At 44.5% G+C, this 16,750-nt stretch overlaps 1 protein-coding gene across 3 annotated transcripts in view; it reads right to left on the bottom strand.

The window, feature by feature from the left end:
- Positions 1-16,750, bottom strand: part of RPS6KA2 (ribosomal protein S6 kinase A2) — a 1,317,456-nt gene that overhangs the window by 599,272 nt on the left and 701,434 nt on the right. For all 3 annotated transcript variants that reach the window (XM_069607706.1, XM_069607704.1, XM_069607705.1), the window contains exon 10: positions 7,187-7,275. In XM_069607706.1, the coding sequence (XP_069463807.1) occupies positions 7,187-7,275 (89 nt within the window). The remainder of the gene's footprint in view (positions 1-7,186; positions 7,276-16,750) is intronic.

Here is a 16,750-nt window from a genome sequence, read left to right as displayed (position 1 = left end):
GCTCTCAGTGGGAGGGCATCTTGAATGGATTTCTTTGGACGTAATCAAGTCTCCCTCTTTCCCGGTGGTACTTGGCTTGCCCTGGCTTCTTTATCACAATCCACAAGTCAACTGGACCCTGGTATTCACCTCTGCACGTTGTTCTCAGGACTGTTATCTTCACGATTCCTTTCTGGCGAAGTTGGGGCCACTTACTCCTGCCAACATTTATGTCCGTCTATGTGTCACCCAGTCTGTACCTCAGGAGTATGCCGGATTCCTTAAAGTGTTTTCCAAACCAGAGGACATTCCATTACCGCCTCACAGACATTTTGACTGTTCCACTGATATCCTGCCCGATGCAGTCATCGTCATGGCAAGATTTATTCATTGACTCAATCAGAAAAGAGTGTCCTACAGGAATACATCGAGCATTGCCTTAACAAGGGCTACATCGTGCCGTCCAAATCTCCCACGGGATTCACGCTTTTCTTTGTCAAGAAAAAGGAGGGTACTTTGCGCCCTTGTATCGATTATCGTCAATTGAATGAGATCACGTGCAAAGACAGATAACCACTGCCACTCATCCGGGACATCATCGAATCCTTGAAATCCGCGCGGATCTTCACCAAGTTGGATCTGAGAGGAGCCTAACACCTGGGGAGGATTAAAAAGGGGGATGAGTGGAAGACGGCCTTCAAGACACCTTTTGGCCATTACGAATATAGAGTAATGCCGTTTGGACTCTGCAACGCCCCGGCCGTCTTCTAACAGTTCATGGATGTTATCTTTTCAGAACTTATAGGTATATCAGTGTGGGTATATCTAGACGACATCCTGGTCTTTTCTACTACTCGCACGGTGCATGTTGCTCATGTTCAGGAAGTACTCCGTAGATTAACTGCTAACCACCTGTATGCCACGGTTGAGAAATGTCAATTTCATCTGGAAAGCGTGGAATTCTTGGGCTATGTAATCAGCAGCACGGGAGTGCAGATGGACCCCACGAAGCGGCAAGCCATACAGGAATGGAAACAACCCCATGATGTTAAATCTTTACAAAGGTGCCTGGGCTTCGCTAACTTTTATCAACGCTTCATACCTCATTTTTCTCACCTTACCAACATGTTAACCCGCCTGACCAGCAATAAAGTGCCATTTTTCTGGGACTCTCAGGCTGAAGTGGCATTTCAGGAATTAAAGAAATCCTTTATGTCGGCTCCTATTTTGAAACATCCGGATGATGAAAAACTGTTTGTGGTTGAAACAGACACCTCAGACTATGCAATTGGTGCGGTCTTACTACAGCATGACCCAATTACGGAAACAGAACACCCGATGGCCTATTATTCACGGAAACTTCAGCAATTGTTGGATGCCACTCGGACGGATCCTTCCAGGTCACAGATACTGCAATGCTCTGATACCAGGGAAAGCGACGGCTTGTTGTTCTTCAAGGATCACCTGTACGTTCCCACTTTAGACCTTCAGAGGATCGTCCTGCAGAATTGTCACGATTCCGTTGTTTGTGGTTACCGAGGGGTTCGCACTACTCAAGAACTGGTTGCACGGCAATTCTGGTAGCCAGGATGGGCCAAGCTGGTCAAGCACTATGTAGATTCCTGCCCAGTATGTGCTCAGACAAAGATTCCTCGCAAGAAACCCATTGGTCTTCTGAAACCTACGCCTACGCCACCATACCCTTGGCATACCATTGCTACAGACTTTATCGTCGACTTGCCGCTTTCTGGTGGGTGCACATGTATCATGGTGGTGGTGGACTGCTTCACCAAATTGGCTCACTTGATACCCTTTCCTAAACTGCCCACTGCCTCCCAGATGGAGCAACGTTTCCTACATGAAGTATCTCGTCTTCCCGGTCTCCCTGAGAAGATTCTGTTGGATCTTGGGTCACAATATATTTCTTCATTTTGGGATCAACTGTGTCGGCATTTGGACATTCAGCGTGCTCTGAGTTCTGGTTATCATCCCCAAACTAATGGGCAGACCGAGCGTACCAATCAAACCCTTAAACAGTACCCACGATGTTACGCCAATGCCACTCAAGACAACTGGTCGGATTGGTTAGACACCGCAGAGGTAGGTTACAACAATGCTGTTCATTCTGTTACCGGACTCAGCCCTTTTTTTTGTTCTGTTGGCCTACACCCCAGGTTACTACCTGTTCGTCCTACATCTTCCAGTGCTGTACCGTCAGTGGATGCCTTGGTGACTCTTATCCGCGACCAACATCGCCTGGCGGCCAGTACCTTAGCAGTGGCACAAGCATGTATGAAGGAACAGGCCGATAAACGGCGGAGGCCTGAGCCCGACCTTCGGGTTGGAGATAGGGTATGGCTGTCCTCCAAAAATCTGCCGGTACGCAATTTGCCTGTGAAACTGGCTCCCTGCTTTTTTGGCCCCTTTCGCATCATTGGGCGGGCTTCTTCTGTTGCCTTTCATTTGTCCCTGCCCCGTTCTTGGCGGATCCATCCTGTTTTTCACGTCTCCCTTTTGAAAGCCTATGTACCCAATGTTCTGGGTCGTCCCTGTTCCCGTCCTGCCCCTTTCTTGGTTCGGGGGGTTCCTGAGTTTGTGGTGCAGGAGATTTGTGATTCGCGGATTAGGCGTGGAGCGCTGCAGTTTTTGGTCAGCTGAAAGGGTTATCCGGCATGTGACCACACTTGGGAGCCTCGCTCCTTCGTGCATGCACTGCACCTGGTTTGGGATTTCTATCTCCGCTATCCCTGGAAACCTGGTCCCCCGGGGTTGTCCGGGAGGGGATATGGTGTCATGCTGCATGTGCCACTTACCTGTTCTGGTGGCCCAGTTCCTCGGCCGCGGTGGGCTCCTTCTTGAGACTCTATCTGCATTGGCGTCTTTCCCTCTGATGCCCCGCGGTCCGGGCCGGCTCCCTGGGCACAGCCATCTTGCATGTTCTGCGCATGCGCGGATCGTCAGCATCCGACGTTTCGCGCATGCGCAGTAACATGGACATGCGTCCCAGGCCTCGCTTTGGTCCCGGGCTATAAAAAAAAGCCACGCATACACAGAAACAGCGCGTCTCAACGCGATTGTACCGTGTATGCGCTGCTGGAGTCCTGCTTGCCTGTGCCTCCAGTCCTGCCTCGTTCTCTGCTGTGTCTTGCCTGTACTAACTCCTTACCTGCTCCTGGTGGTTCCTGTCTCTGGTCCCCTGTCCTGCCTTGTCCCTGCCTATTCCTTGGTTCAGGGTGCTGGGTGGGTTCAGCCAGGGTTCCCCTGCCTAGCATCTTTTCCTGTTGGGGTCTTTGGTCCTGGGGGGTTTCCCTTGTCTGTCCTTCTTTCTTGAAGGTCCGTCTTGCCCACCTTCTAACGGTCTTGTACCCTGCCGGTATCTGTGCCTTTTCAGCTATCCTGGAAGTTTTGAAGATCCGCCGATCGATCTACTAGTGTTGAAGAGGACTTCGCTTTGCCTTCTCTGTCAGTGGAAACACTGTCCCGACGTCACGTCAATACAGAGAAGTGCCACCCGTGGCGTTGGGAGTTGGTTCAGTGCCATCCTGTTGTTCACCGTCAGGAGGGTGTTGGGTCGATTCCTCGTGTTACTCATTCATCAGCACTGATACATCGACAGACTGGCAACCAGCACTCCACGCTCTCCGGGAAGAAAAGGTAACCAGCAATCTCGTGATGCTTCATATACCAAAAAGCAAGGAAACAATGCATTTGGTCTTCAGTGGAATCTGTGGCCACAATATTCCCATACAAAATGCTGTACCAAGAACTCATTGCAAAACATCTCAAGGGGCCACCCACCCCAACCTCCAGGTGATGCTGCTGCTGATTTTAAGGAAAGGCCAGTAGTGAGTACAGACAGTAGTGATCACAACACATTAATTTTAATTATCAATTCAGGCTGCTGATTTGTTGCAAACATTTCCTTTTCTAGATGAAGACATATTCGTGGAGTTCCACTTCTTGGAGAAAGTGCTAAGGGAAGAGGGCCTGGATAAATCTCAGTTTCCAAGATAACATTTGGTCTAGTTAAAAAAAATGAAAACATGATGGGAAGTTACGATCTGTGACAGTCCCGTGCCTGATTCTTGGGTGAAAGGTGTGGGAGCCATTAGAAGGCAGCAAAGCAGACACTAGGGGACAGCAGGGATTGGCAGAAGAAGGGAGAATGAATGCACAACGTTTTAACAGACGTTTGTCCTAAATCGTCGAGGAGGCAGAGGAAGTTGGGGAGCGGAATCTTGTGGAATCCCTGCGAACTGGCTTAGAAATGAAACTGTGAAAGGGTAGAGGTGGATTTAATACCAAGGGGTAAAAATGTCCAATGTTTTGGTGCCAGAAGAGTGAAACACAGCAAACGAGTGAGGAACAAGGGTGCTTGGGTACAGCAAGTAACAAGTGACCATGTGAGCGAATGGAGCAAGAAGGGACATAAAGAGAGGTCAGCGAAGAGAGAAACAGTGTGGGCGGAAAGTCCATGGATGTATTTACAAAGACTGTAATGCCAATGGAAAAGAAGCTGATATTCGAAGGAAAGTCGGGACAGGAACTGAAGAAAGGAGGAAATAGTGGTACGGAGAGACAGACCACATAAGGCACGAATGGAAGAGTTAAAGAGTGAGTGGAGTGGGGCGAGATGATAGGCAGGAAGACCAATGATTAAAGCAGAACACTAGTCTAGACGAGTGCGGGCCAAAGAGCTTGTTTGTATTGTATTGTATTATATTGTAGTCCTCATTTACATAGCGCCATTTCCCCCATTTGAATGGCCTCAATGTGCTTTGTGGTGGGAACGCCCTCGGGGAAACATTTGTTTGTTTGGAACCGTCTTCAGGGCGTCAGGAGAACTTCTACTTTCACCCACTGACTCTCTGCTTTATGAGAAATGGAGAAGTCATCTTGTCTGCGTTCTTGTGTTTACTTTCCCAGAAGGATGAATCTTCCAACTGGTGAAGACCAGGAAAGCACATCCCCTGCTCATTTCCCAAAGGGGCAGCACAGGCAGTAACAGGTATGGTTGTATAAAAAGCTCCAAAGTGCTGGTGGCAGCACCCAAGCAGCAGCAGCAGAGGCAAAATGCAATTCACAAGGGAAAGCGAAAAGGCAATGTATTTATGTACATCTTGTCAATCACATAAGAAGATTGGATAGAGCCCACCAAATGGAGTGGCCAAAGGATTTTTATAGGCCTGATCTGGGGACGGTCTTGCTAACAACCAAGTCCCTTCTGACTATTCTCCTTGTAACTCTGTAGCTCCTCCCATGCACTCTTCCTCTCCTACTTTCTCACCTCCACCTCTTGCCCGATCACCATCTCTGCCTTGTTGTTTCACCTCCTCGTTGTTTTAGTTCTTAACCCCACCTTCCTCTATTATTCTGCATCTTCTTTCTATTTCTCATGTCACCTCTTTTTCTCGCCTCCAAACCTCTTTTTCTATTCCACTCCCAAACTCCTCTTCACCTTCTCTTCAGCTTCCGGAAAACTCTGTCCAATTTTGCTCCTCTTGCCCCCCAACACACTCCTTCCTTCTGTCCCTAAACTCCCCCACCCTTCTTATTTGTCCTGCCTCCAGGATTAGGCTCTTTGTCCACCACCAGGGACCTCCCTGCAAGCCCTCTGCCCAGGTGAGTTTTGTTTTGTATATTTCTCATGGATTGGGTAGTGCATGTGTGTGCGTGGTGTCCAATTGCTTCTGTGGCCTGTCACCGCCAGTCACAGATCCCTTGGTGGAACCTTTTAGACTGCCGGCAGCCAACTTTGATCCAAGTGGACATGGAGACAAAGGTGGACTGCTACGGTGGCTGCCAGTCTTCTGCCATTCTTTCTTCTATTTGTTTGTCTGCATACTTTGTAAGAATGTAAGGTCTTTATCCTCTGCAGGTGCCTCCCTCTGGAACAGCCTCCTTGCCTCTCTCTGTCTTGAACGGGAGCACCTTAAGTTCCGGAAACTCCTCAAGACCTTCCTTTACTCTTCCTCTTTCTCTCTCCCCTGCTAACCTCTCTTCTCTCCTCTCCACCCTCCTTCTCCTCCTTAACTCTGTTCAGTTGTTTTGCTGACTGGTTGCCTGGGTCACCTCCAGAGCCAACAGGTCCCAGGCACCCTGCCAGTTTTTTGCACTTGCCTCCGAGCCGCTGCACTTTGTTCAACCTTACTGCACTTGCAGCTTACCGTCCTTGAGACCGGCAACCTCTCTGCACTTAACCCAGGGCCCTGCTGGACCAGACTCTTTGTTCACCCCGCTCTACCCCCATTTCTGCACCTCCGTATGCATGCATGACCTAAATGTACTAGGACCAGTTGGTGCATCTGTCCTGCCCCCCACCCCACTGTTTTCCATCCCCCACACCTGTGTATGGTCTCAACTGTACCACTTCAAGCACTTGCACTACGAGAAATGTCGTCAGGCCTAGTATGCTAGTTTTTCTGCTTAGATCATTAAGAATCTTCAGCGCCTAAGAACGATGACTTCCCACCTTGAAGAGCTTTGAAGCACCTCATCTGTGTATAAGTGCTTTATACATGAACAATACATAAAATAAATAAACGTGAGCCTCAAATGTTCACCCTTTTGGCTTTCAACCCCTCAGAGAACATGAATGTGACTCCCATTGCTTTCTGTGAAGCTGAGACCATGATGATAATTTTGTGGTCCTGCGTTAGGGAAAAGGAGCAGAGAACATATAGCAAGGGCTGAACTCAGGAAAATAGACTGCATTAAAGGGCCAGTCTTCTCATGTTGTAAATTGTGACAAATCCCTGCCATGCAGACAGGGAAGGGTTAAGTATACAAGGGGGTCCGCCCCACTTCGCCCCTAGGTTCTGCATTATATAATGGGTGGCAGTACTCGGCCTCTGGGTCACGCCATCCCTAACCCTCAGAGCCAGGAAGGGAATTTAATTGCACCTCCTTTTAACATTACCCATCGTGAATCTACAATGGTTAACACGCCTATCGTTTCAGATCTGCCCTTGAACAGAGGGGCAGGAAGAAACTGCGTTTGCGAAGTTCCTAATGTCCTGGCGCTGTGCACAATACAGAGAATGCACCTTTTCCTTCAAAAGTTTCGTTTGGAGAGCATCTGGGGAAATTCATTTTCAGAGTCAAACTAAAAACGTTTAATTTCTGTTATGAACAAGAAAAACACAACCACAAACATCAATGACAACAGCATCATGCTACATTTCAGCAGAAAGCAGCAGCGAATTACCCAGTCTGTTGGAGGGGTTCCTCTTGAACAAGGCTCGCAGCAAACTCTGTGCTTCCCCACTTAAAAACTGGGGCATGCCCAATTTAGCTCTGAAATGACAACAAGGAATATTGTTTGTATGTTTTATTGAAACATTTGTGTTAAATATACCTTTATAGAGGACAATGGTATGAAAAAGGAAAGTAGAAAAAAAACTCACATATCGAAGAGCCCTACCCCTCCAAGAAAATGTGACTTAACCAGGGGTGGACTGGGAACCAAAGGTGGCCCTGGAAATAATGTCCAAGTGGCCCCATGTTACACATTTTCAGCAAGCCAAACCTTTGTCCTATGGGAAAATGTGTAAATGCCACACAAAAGAGGCCCCAAGTGCAGAGGTCTACTGGGAAATCTCCAGGGCTCCTTATGGGCCATTCCAGCCCTGGGCTAAACCCAAATCATAAACCCCAATAAACAACCAATATAAATCAATCTTCAATAGATTTCCTCACCTTTGAATTTGACCTCTGTGAAGATTACTTAAAACCTCTGCATTGTTTATTCGGAAGGTCCATCTGCCCCTCACTTGCCAAAACATTGTATTTCTTTAAATATATTAATGCAAGTTCCTGATACCATAAGATACCAGCGGGGTTGGCATTGATCTGCTAGTTTCTGGTCTAGTTTAAACTTTCAAGATGCTTTGCTTTAATAAAAAAAAGAAAAATCTGCATTGCTTTTCTGCAATTCAGCCCAGCGTTGCATTGTAGGGAGGGGGAGAATAAATGCCCTAAGATTGGTGAAATCTTTTGAAAATAGTTATTAACATCCTATAGACATATGCTCCAAGTCCAGTCATGACAGCAAACATCAGGGGTAAAAGACATCTCTATGTGCAACACACTTTTTGATTAGTCTTGGGAGTATAAAACAGCTTATGAATAACTTCATTTTGCTGTAGCTTTTATTTAGCGGGCATTAACTCCTGATATGCACCCACCAGGCTATAACTAACCTGGGCTATGAGGTCTGAGGTTCCTAAAACCCATCCCGATGTTAGCCAACTAGTATCCCCTGGTTCTAAACATGCTGAAATGGTACAACTGATATCTGCAAATATTTCCTTTACTTTGAAATTCCCAATATTCACCTTTATGTTCAATACATAACGGTTGCTTCAAGCAATAGTCACATATTTTCAGACACCTGATAACGTTTTTATATTGTAGATCATATTCCGAACAGAGATCTGAGAACATCCGAGTAATAGACTTTTGAATAACTGCCTTATCTTCAAGATACCCTTCACCTCCCATTGCCATGCCAGTTAGTGCCGGTATATAAATTCACTTTGCTTTGGTCACCTTGATTCTTAGTGTTCTATTTGTGTCCTGTTGCATGCCTATTGCTTAGCATTATTTTAACCCTACTACATTTTGATTTGCTGCTGTTTGTACGTCTTGCAAATATCAAACCACTGTATTTTTAAATCTTGTTTAGTAATTACTTTTATAAAGCTTTAGATTAGTTTCAGACTCTGCTCGGTTGGGCTCACATTTGTTTGTTTAGAGCGATTTGAAACAGTGTGGTTCCTTGACTCACGTTGCACGCCCTTAGAACTGCATTTCCCAGAAATCCTGTCGTTCGTCACGCGTTATATTTTCTGTGCAGGCGCGACTGCGCCTGGTGCGAATAAGCCGGTTTGTGCCGGTTCGTGTGAGGTGATTGTTCAAGTGTGCACTGGAGCCCATTTCTCCCTTCCATGTTTCCCCACATACAAGGTGAGCTTTAGCTGTTCTTACGGCTGCTCTTCCTCGAGGTGTCCTTAACTTGATTTCTATTCATGATGCAATCGGAGGGAAGCATGCGTCTTGCCTCTGATCCCGTGCTCCCTTCCACAATGGAGTCACAATATATGTCGAATTCTCAGCTCTTTTAAGTGAATCGCCCCTCAGTAAGACCAGCTTGACTATTACCTCCCTTTCTGCAAATGACCATTATATTTCTGTCTCTAATCGTTTCTCCATATCTTTATTAAATATGCAATCTATGGTCAAACATGCTTTTGAGATCGCTGACCACATAGGTACACAGGAACTTTACTTTGGACATTCTGACACAGACAGTTTCATTGGCTCGTTTTGTTGCGGCCAGGAAACCCCTCTTAGGGATAGTTAGGATTTTCTCAAACTCTCCGCCTCCTTTCTCCTCCAGAATAAAATGTTTTGCCAATCAACATGCCAGCCTTGTGTCCGTCTCTTATTCCGAGCCCCTTCACACTACACTGAAAATTCAGGCTACATTAACATCCGTGTTTGCTAATTAAAGGTACCCAGTGATGGAAGTGAGTGAAAGCTACACATTTCCATTAAATATCCTTTTTGGGGTATTTACAAAAGTATTCTGACACACTGCAAATTGCACATTTTAGTTTACAGGTAATTAAACTGGGATGCTTGTTTTACCGCAAAGGTGTGATTTCTGGCTCTGTGGAAAATAAACCAGAGATTTGCCATCACAATTCTACATTGATTTGAACGTGCTAATGAAGGAGTTTAGATTCTGATTTCTTTTCATTGAAGAATATGGATGCTAATGTAACGCACACAGTTTACATTTAGCAAAGGCAGCACAATTACACACGTTCTGCTTTAGGCTACATCACTCCTTTTGTTCCACATCATTTTGACCAGGAAAAATGCGTCATTGTGCACCAACCAGCAAAAATGCCTAATTGCAATTGCCTTTGTTTAACTCTTTTCACTACAAAAGGGAAGAAGAAAATACAACAAAGAACACAGCATATCTTAAGTGTGCTCCCGTCATTACGACTTTTTAAAAATGTAGCGAATATTGCAGCAAGACATTTCTGCACACCGAAATGTCAGTGTTTTGAATTGCACATATGCAGACAAAGCATACGTGCTTCATCAACATACTAATATGTGCAGAGGCATGGCATAACACCGAGTTACCTTAAAGCTTTGAGCACAACTATCCCATTCAGCGGAAGGCGATCATTTGGTTCTTGGTGCCCATTGCACGTCTGTGTAGAATACATTCATGGAAATCAGTCGCATATCACTGGGAGACCCGATCTTTCAGAGTGAATGTAATTTACTGGACAGGAGAATGCACAGTGCTGCGGAGGTAGAATTTGACACCAATCCCAGACCAGAGTGATCTTGCTCAAAAGGGAAAAGTTATTTTTTTTATTTTCGTTCCATATACCGTGGCCTGCAATACCACCTGGGTAGGAAAACTTGCACACAAGTCATTTTAGTTTCTTTAGCAACACATGATTGCAGGCTCGATATATGGAACACATAGCTTACAAAAGCACATGCGATCCATGTTTCCAGTATGCACTGAAACAAACAGTGCAGATTTAAAATGTGCTGGATTATACCACAGATCACACATGTTGTTATAGCACCACATTTGTTTGAACTGGGAGATTGAATTTTTTCAATTTTGCATTGGTCATAGTTCCCTGCACACATCTGGTTGAAACAAGAAGATTCAAGCATCAGCCAGTTATTACACTGGCACCTGCCAGGTTATGTGCGAAATCATCATAATTACGTAACCTTGTGAACTTTTTTCATATTCCGCGGCTTGCACTGCAGGCACAGTAAGGGTTCAGAACATGGTCAGCAGCTCTCATTACCTACTCAATTGTTTTACAGAAACCTGACAAATGACGCATGAGGTGTTGCGTCCTGTTCACTATCAATCATATTGTTAATTGCAGTGAAGTTCATGGTGAACCAGCAGAACTGCGATAGAAGAAAAACTCAGCCATCTCCAGTTTCCACTGCTGTTGCTGATGTTGGCACTGCTCGAGAACTCCACGTTTACAACATAGCACAAGTTAGCAGGAAGATCTGTGAAAGCTAGGAGCCAGACCAAATCCACCCTGGAATCCACCCTGGAAGACTTTCAGACCTGTTCAGATGGTCTGTGAGCAAGAAAAACTGTAACTTGTCTGGATTCAATGTGACTCTAGGGACAACTACAAATTGGGTTACACACCTTTGCACACACCAATGCATTCTTAGGGTGCATAAACAGATGCTAGACAATTCTGAGCGAGCCAAGCATAGCTGTTCTACAGAACAACATACTTTTTTTTTTTAAAACAAGACCACAATACCTGGAAACCAAGGGATGTCCATGATTATTTCGATTCTGAAAATTTCGAATCCGAAAATTACGAATTCAAAATGTCCAAAATAGCAATAATCCTGAACATCAAACCGCAGCAAAATGCCACTATGTGAACCCTTGCTCCTTCTCCCACCCTCTTACTTACCTCTTGGTGACACACTTTGCTGTGTGCCGCCGACTCCCCATCTCCCTGTGATGCCAGTTCCCTTCACTTACCTGGATGGGAACTGGCGCTGCAGGGTCCTTTTGTTTGTCCCCCACTTTCCTTTGTGTGAAAGCGGGGGCCACCCCTGTAGCCCCCGCTCCCCTTGATAAACATTATGGGAATTCGGTTATTTTTCCAGTGTCGAATATGGCATTTTTGTCGATTGATTTTTTTTTTCTGTTTATTTCTACTGATGCCGAAATTAAACCAATTCTTCTGCTGTCATACAACCCTATCGGTTGATGCACCAACAGAAGTCTTTACAATCTACCTGCTTTGGAAATATGAAAATCACTGTCATGGGTCAGCAATCGGGTCAAGTTTCTCTGATTCGATTTCCTCTTCGGAAGCATATACTATAAGTAATTTCTCTGCTTTTTCTAATTTTGAGCCTGTTACAGATAAGATTGTTTATCGGCATCTCCATCTGATCCCATTCCATTGCATCTTATTGAGTTTCTAACTATGGATACCATTGAGTTGTTTACTGCAGCTCTTCATTACTCCCTTTTATATGTTGTAATTCTTGCTATTTTGAAGTACGCTTTGGTAACTCCACTTCTTAAAAAAACACAGCTAAATCCAGTATTCGCTGCCAGGTGCCATCCCATATCTTTTCTACCTCTACTCATGAAGCTTATGGAGGACATTGTAACTCCTTAACTCTGAAGGTTTCATGAAGAAAAGGGTATTCTGCACCCTCCTCAAGCAGGGTTCAGGACTTCAATGGTTACAGGTCTGTTATGATATCCATCCTTGATGATCTAGCGCTACTTAAGGACCGCAGTGAGGTCAGAGTTTTGATTCTGCTTGACCTCTCAGCAGCCTTTGATACTATTGATCCCAGGATTCTTCTTCGATGTCTGGAAAAATCTGGTATGTCGGGCCTAGTAATGACTTCATTTTTCTCTTTTCTGTCAGATCGTAAGCCGAATGTCTCTCTATTCCCTTTTCAGTCTTCTCTATCTCCCCTCCTTTTTAATATTTATTTGCATCCTTTGGCGGACCTCATTTCTTCTCATGGCATACTCAACTAGTTTTTCGGCTCGATTCTCCGGTCTCTGATCCTCGCTCTAGACTAAAAGAGTGGTTGTCTGAGATTGGTGGATGGATGTCTAAGAACTGTTTGAGATTGAATGGGGAGAAAACAGAATTAGGTGGTTGGTTCTTCAAATTCTCACTTTTCGTGGCACTCAGACTTTTGGCAAGATTCTTGGGACCCTGCCTGGCACCCGGTATATATGTCAAGAGTCCAGGAATTACGTTTCTTCCTTCTGGATCCAGAGAAGCACAGATTGCATCAGTTTGCAACTCTGGCTTCTTTCAACTCAAACTTTCATGGAATATTCTCCTTTTTATCCTACTTCAACTTCGTTCTACAGTAGGTACTGACTCCATTATGGGTTCTTTGGACTATTGTCATGGCATTTACTTGGGACAACCAGATTTCTTAATCCAACAGCTTCAGATTTTACAAATCCTGCATATGCTCTGAATGCTCCTAGGTTTTCTCACACATCTGCATTGTTGGCTGAGTTTCATTGGCTTTCTGTGAGAATCTGTATTAAATGTAAGGTCCTTTGTATTGTACACCGGGCTATTTATTTATCTGGCCCTGCCTTTCTTCGCTCTAAACTCATTCGCAATGCTCCGTTGTGAATTTTGAGATTGGCATCTCAAAATCTTTTGAGAGTTCCAAGATTCTGTAAAGAACGAGCTGAAGGGTGATTATTTTCAGTCGTAGCCCAGATATTTTGGAACTCCCTCCCCTTTCATCTAGGAGAGATTTCTGATCATCCTCATTTCTGAAAAAATATCATAATTTATTTTTTGTTCTGATATGTGATGCTAGTGTGGTGATGTCATTTGTTGCTGTCAGCGCCCAGATGCTTCAGGGCCTTGTGTTTGTGCTTATTAAATACAGTTACATTACATTTACATGGGAGAAATTGTTATATCCCTTGTCCTGCCGCTCCTGGAAAGCAACATAGCCACTCTTCATTAGGAATTTCGGCCTTCAACATGAAACTGATGGGCCATACAATACTGGCTGGAAGCAAACTTTCCAGAAGGATTTCCTGGAGATTGGGAGTTCAACGAGCAGGAATAGCTCCTTTTTATTTGCCTGTTTTCCATTTGGAAAGCTGGTGGGAGTGACGTGGATGATCTAATTGTTAATTAAAGCAACAACATCCATAGAGGGTAATTCCTGGCTCAGGTATATTTTCAGTATGTCAAGTTAAGCTAAATTAGAACCATTTTGAATTTCTAATTTTATATTACAAACATTTCAAAGGCAAAGCATAACGATTCTGGTTTCCTAAGTCTGAATATGAAAGCCTATTTACTTTTTTTAATCCATTAACAGTACCGGGAGTTGTGAGAGAACCTGCTCAGTGCTACATACATTGATTCACTATTGGTATAGTCATTTTAATAAAATGACCCATGCAGTGGTAATCTCTATTGAGCATCGAATGCATTTGATGATGCAATAGATTTCGGGAAATGTTTTTCATTTAGAAGCTGATAGGTTTTGTGGACAGAATAAAATGTTGCTTTAACTTTGCTTTCAGACTAAAACAACTAGGGGTGGATTTTGGGACCGGGAGCAACTAGCAAGATTGCTTTTCTGAGATGATTAAGAATGAAAATCATTGTTTTAGAAATCACTGCTACAGTACAAGAACAGTAATCACACGATTGGGAAGAACAACAAAGCATTGATGAATGACTTACATTTTATTTTAGTTAATAGTGGGGTTTGGGAGTGCTAAATTGAGCTACATTTATTTTTTAGATAAATATTTTTAATACTAATTCACGATTCTTGAAACCTTTATAGTCTAATGACTGAAAAAGGAGAGGTGATTGAGCATTTTATTTCTTGGCAATAACTTGCAAATTAAAATGTGCTCATAACATAAGACTGATTAATAACCCCACTTGCCCCATTCATTCCAATGGGGTTGTTGTGATGTCAAGCACAAGGTGGGTAAATCATGTTTTCAGAAGGGAGTGGGTTTCACAATTGATCACTTATTCAATTTCTCTACTTGTTGACAATTGGCAGAATTTGGCATTCAACTCGGGAGAAACTTTATCAAAACTGAAGCTTTCTGAGACGTCAGATAGGGTGGAAGTTAGGGTGAGAAGTCCCTGGTAAATATACATTTTTCATATTTTTGGAACTGAAGCTATCCCTTCTCTTCAGTGCAAGAGGCTGGAAGGTCACCAGGGTTACAATGCATGTCAGGAGTTTGGCATCATCGCTAGTCAACCCATCTCCTATCCCTTCATCATCTTTCATCAACGCACCTTCCGCACTGTAAAGGGCTTCACTTTTAGTTGATGTAACTGTGCATGCTCGTAAACATCAGCATCTAACCCGTCACTCCTACTTGCTCAGATTTCTGTATTCCCCTATCACTCCCTTGTCCTCTTAAAAGTCCTTGTTCTAAAAAGGATCTGGTTTCTGTTCTTTTGTTCGGAACATAAGAAAACATGGTTTAGAGATTATTTTCGTTATGTCATGTGACTTGCCTCTGTTCTTCCTCAACATACATCATATACTCCTTTGCTTATAGTTTATCGAGCCTTCCTCTGTTATCAATGTGAGAAGAATGTACACTTTTGATCCCTCATGATCCCTCATGTACATGGTACATCTAGGTAGCAGATGGATCCCTTAATTGTGAATTGTTGCTCAGTGGTTGTGCTAATACTGTCAGTATAGCTTGTATGCACTCCCAAACAAATCTAGGCATGATCCTGGGGTAAGGGACAGCACAGGATATCCATACATCTGCCATTGTATCAATCATGTGGTGCACTTACCAAAAACATGCATCTTTTGGCTGTCATCAAAAATACACAAATCTCCCTACAAGCCAGGAACCTTAAAGAAAGGTTAGACATCTGCAGCTATTTCAGATGGTTTGAGAGTCAAAAAGGGACATTTGATGTACTTTGCACGTCCCAATATGCCAGTGCGATCTTTCAGGCCCCAAGGTGACCAGAGAGGTCTCAGCCATTCCCCCCTCTGATGTCGTTAATATGATCACATTTTCATGCCAGGGTCCTCCTGCTTTTATGCACTGTAATAATGGAGCTCAAATTATGAAGCTTGGAGGGATAAAGGACTTGTTGGCCAGCCAGTACTGTAACCTGTGCTTCCAGGTCACAAACATAGATCCAAGTCAAGTGCTTCATTCGTGAACCAACCATACCTACCCTTGACTATGTTAATGATGAAATGGGCTTCAATGCAAACCTTGTTTCAAGGTCTTTGAATACAGGGAAAGCCCACATAACATGTGTAAGTAGGTTTCCTCTGTGTATGCACATTCTGATTGTTACAAAATGTACAAAATCTGTGCAGTCGTGGGGCTCTATGAGATAGTCCTGTGATAAATCTGATGGAGACATCACTGTTTTCCCGGGGGTGAACTCCTCCCATGTTGCCAGGGGACAGCAGCTGCTGCCTGGCTCTGACTCTGGGGGTGGCTTTGTGAGGCAGGATCACAAGGGAGGGGACAACCTCTGGGAGGAAGAGGTGGTATCGACGGATGAGACATTGTGTCTCCCTTGTCCCTTGCGGGATGAATCTCGCACACAAATCACCCTAAAGGACTACTGTGATTCTGTCCCTGCTCCCTCAAAGAAGAGTGCTGAATTTCTCTTAATCCAATCTGCAGATCAACTTTAGAACATGTTAAAATCATTCCTCCAATGTTTTTGTGCAGGTTAGTTAAAATGAACTACTGTTCCCAGAAACACCTTAGCACTGCGACGAAGAGGAGGAATGGAGGAACACAGAGCAGGAGAAGTCCTGAGCACAGGCAATGCTCTAGTTTGTTGGGAGCATGCATCTGTGCACCCAGAAAGTTTAAAACAGGATCGCCAGAAGAAATGACAGACTGCTGGTGGGTGAGGGCTGCTGCTCTTCGTGCTACAGAGGAGCTGAGAGAAGGGCGTTGGAGCCAATCGGGTCAGGTTTTAAGCAGAGAAAGGCTGTGCAAAGAAGATTCCACGCAGGAATTCCAGAAGCAAGTACAGAGGTTCTGGGTGTTCGTCGGTGGAAAGTAGCAGCAAGGCACTTACCAGAGACCCGCAAGGAGAAGAGAAACCCAACCAGAAAAATGGGAAGCAGGGAAAGCCGAAAGCCGAAAGCCGAGCAGCACGAGGAAGAGAACATCCAGTGGCTGTCA

Source organism: Ambystoma mexicanum, chromosome 4q (genome assembly GCF_040938575.1).
Source record: "Ambystoma mexicanum isolate Mex_15411 chromosome 4q, UKY_AmexF1_1, whole genome shotgun sequence".
NCBI lineage: Eukaryota > Metazoa > Chordata > Amphibia > Caudata > Ambystomatidae > Ambystoma > Ambystoma mexicanum.
Note: the sequence above shows the minus strand (reverse complement) of the source record. Positions and strands in the feature narration are given on the sequence as shown.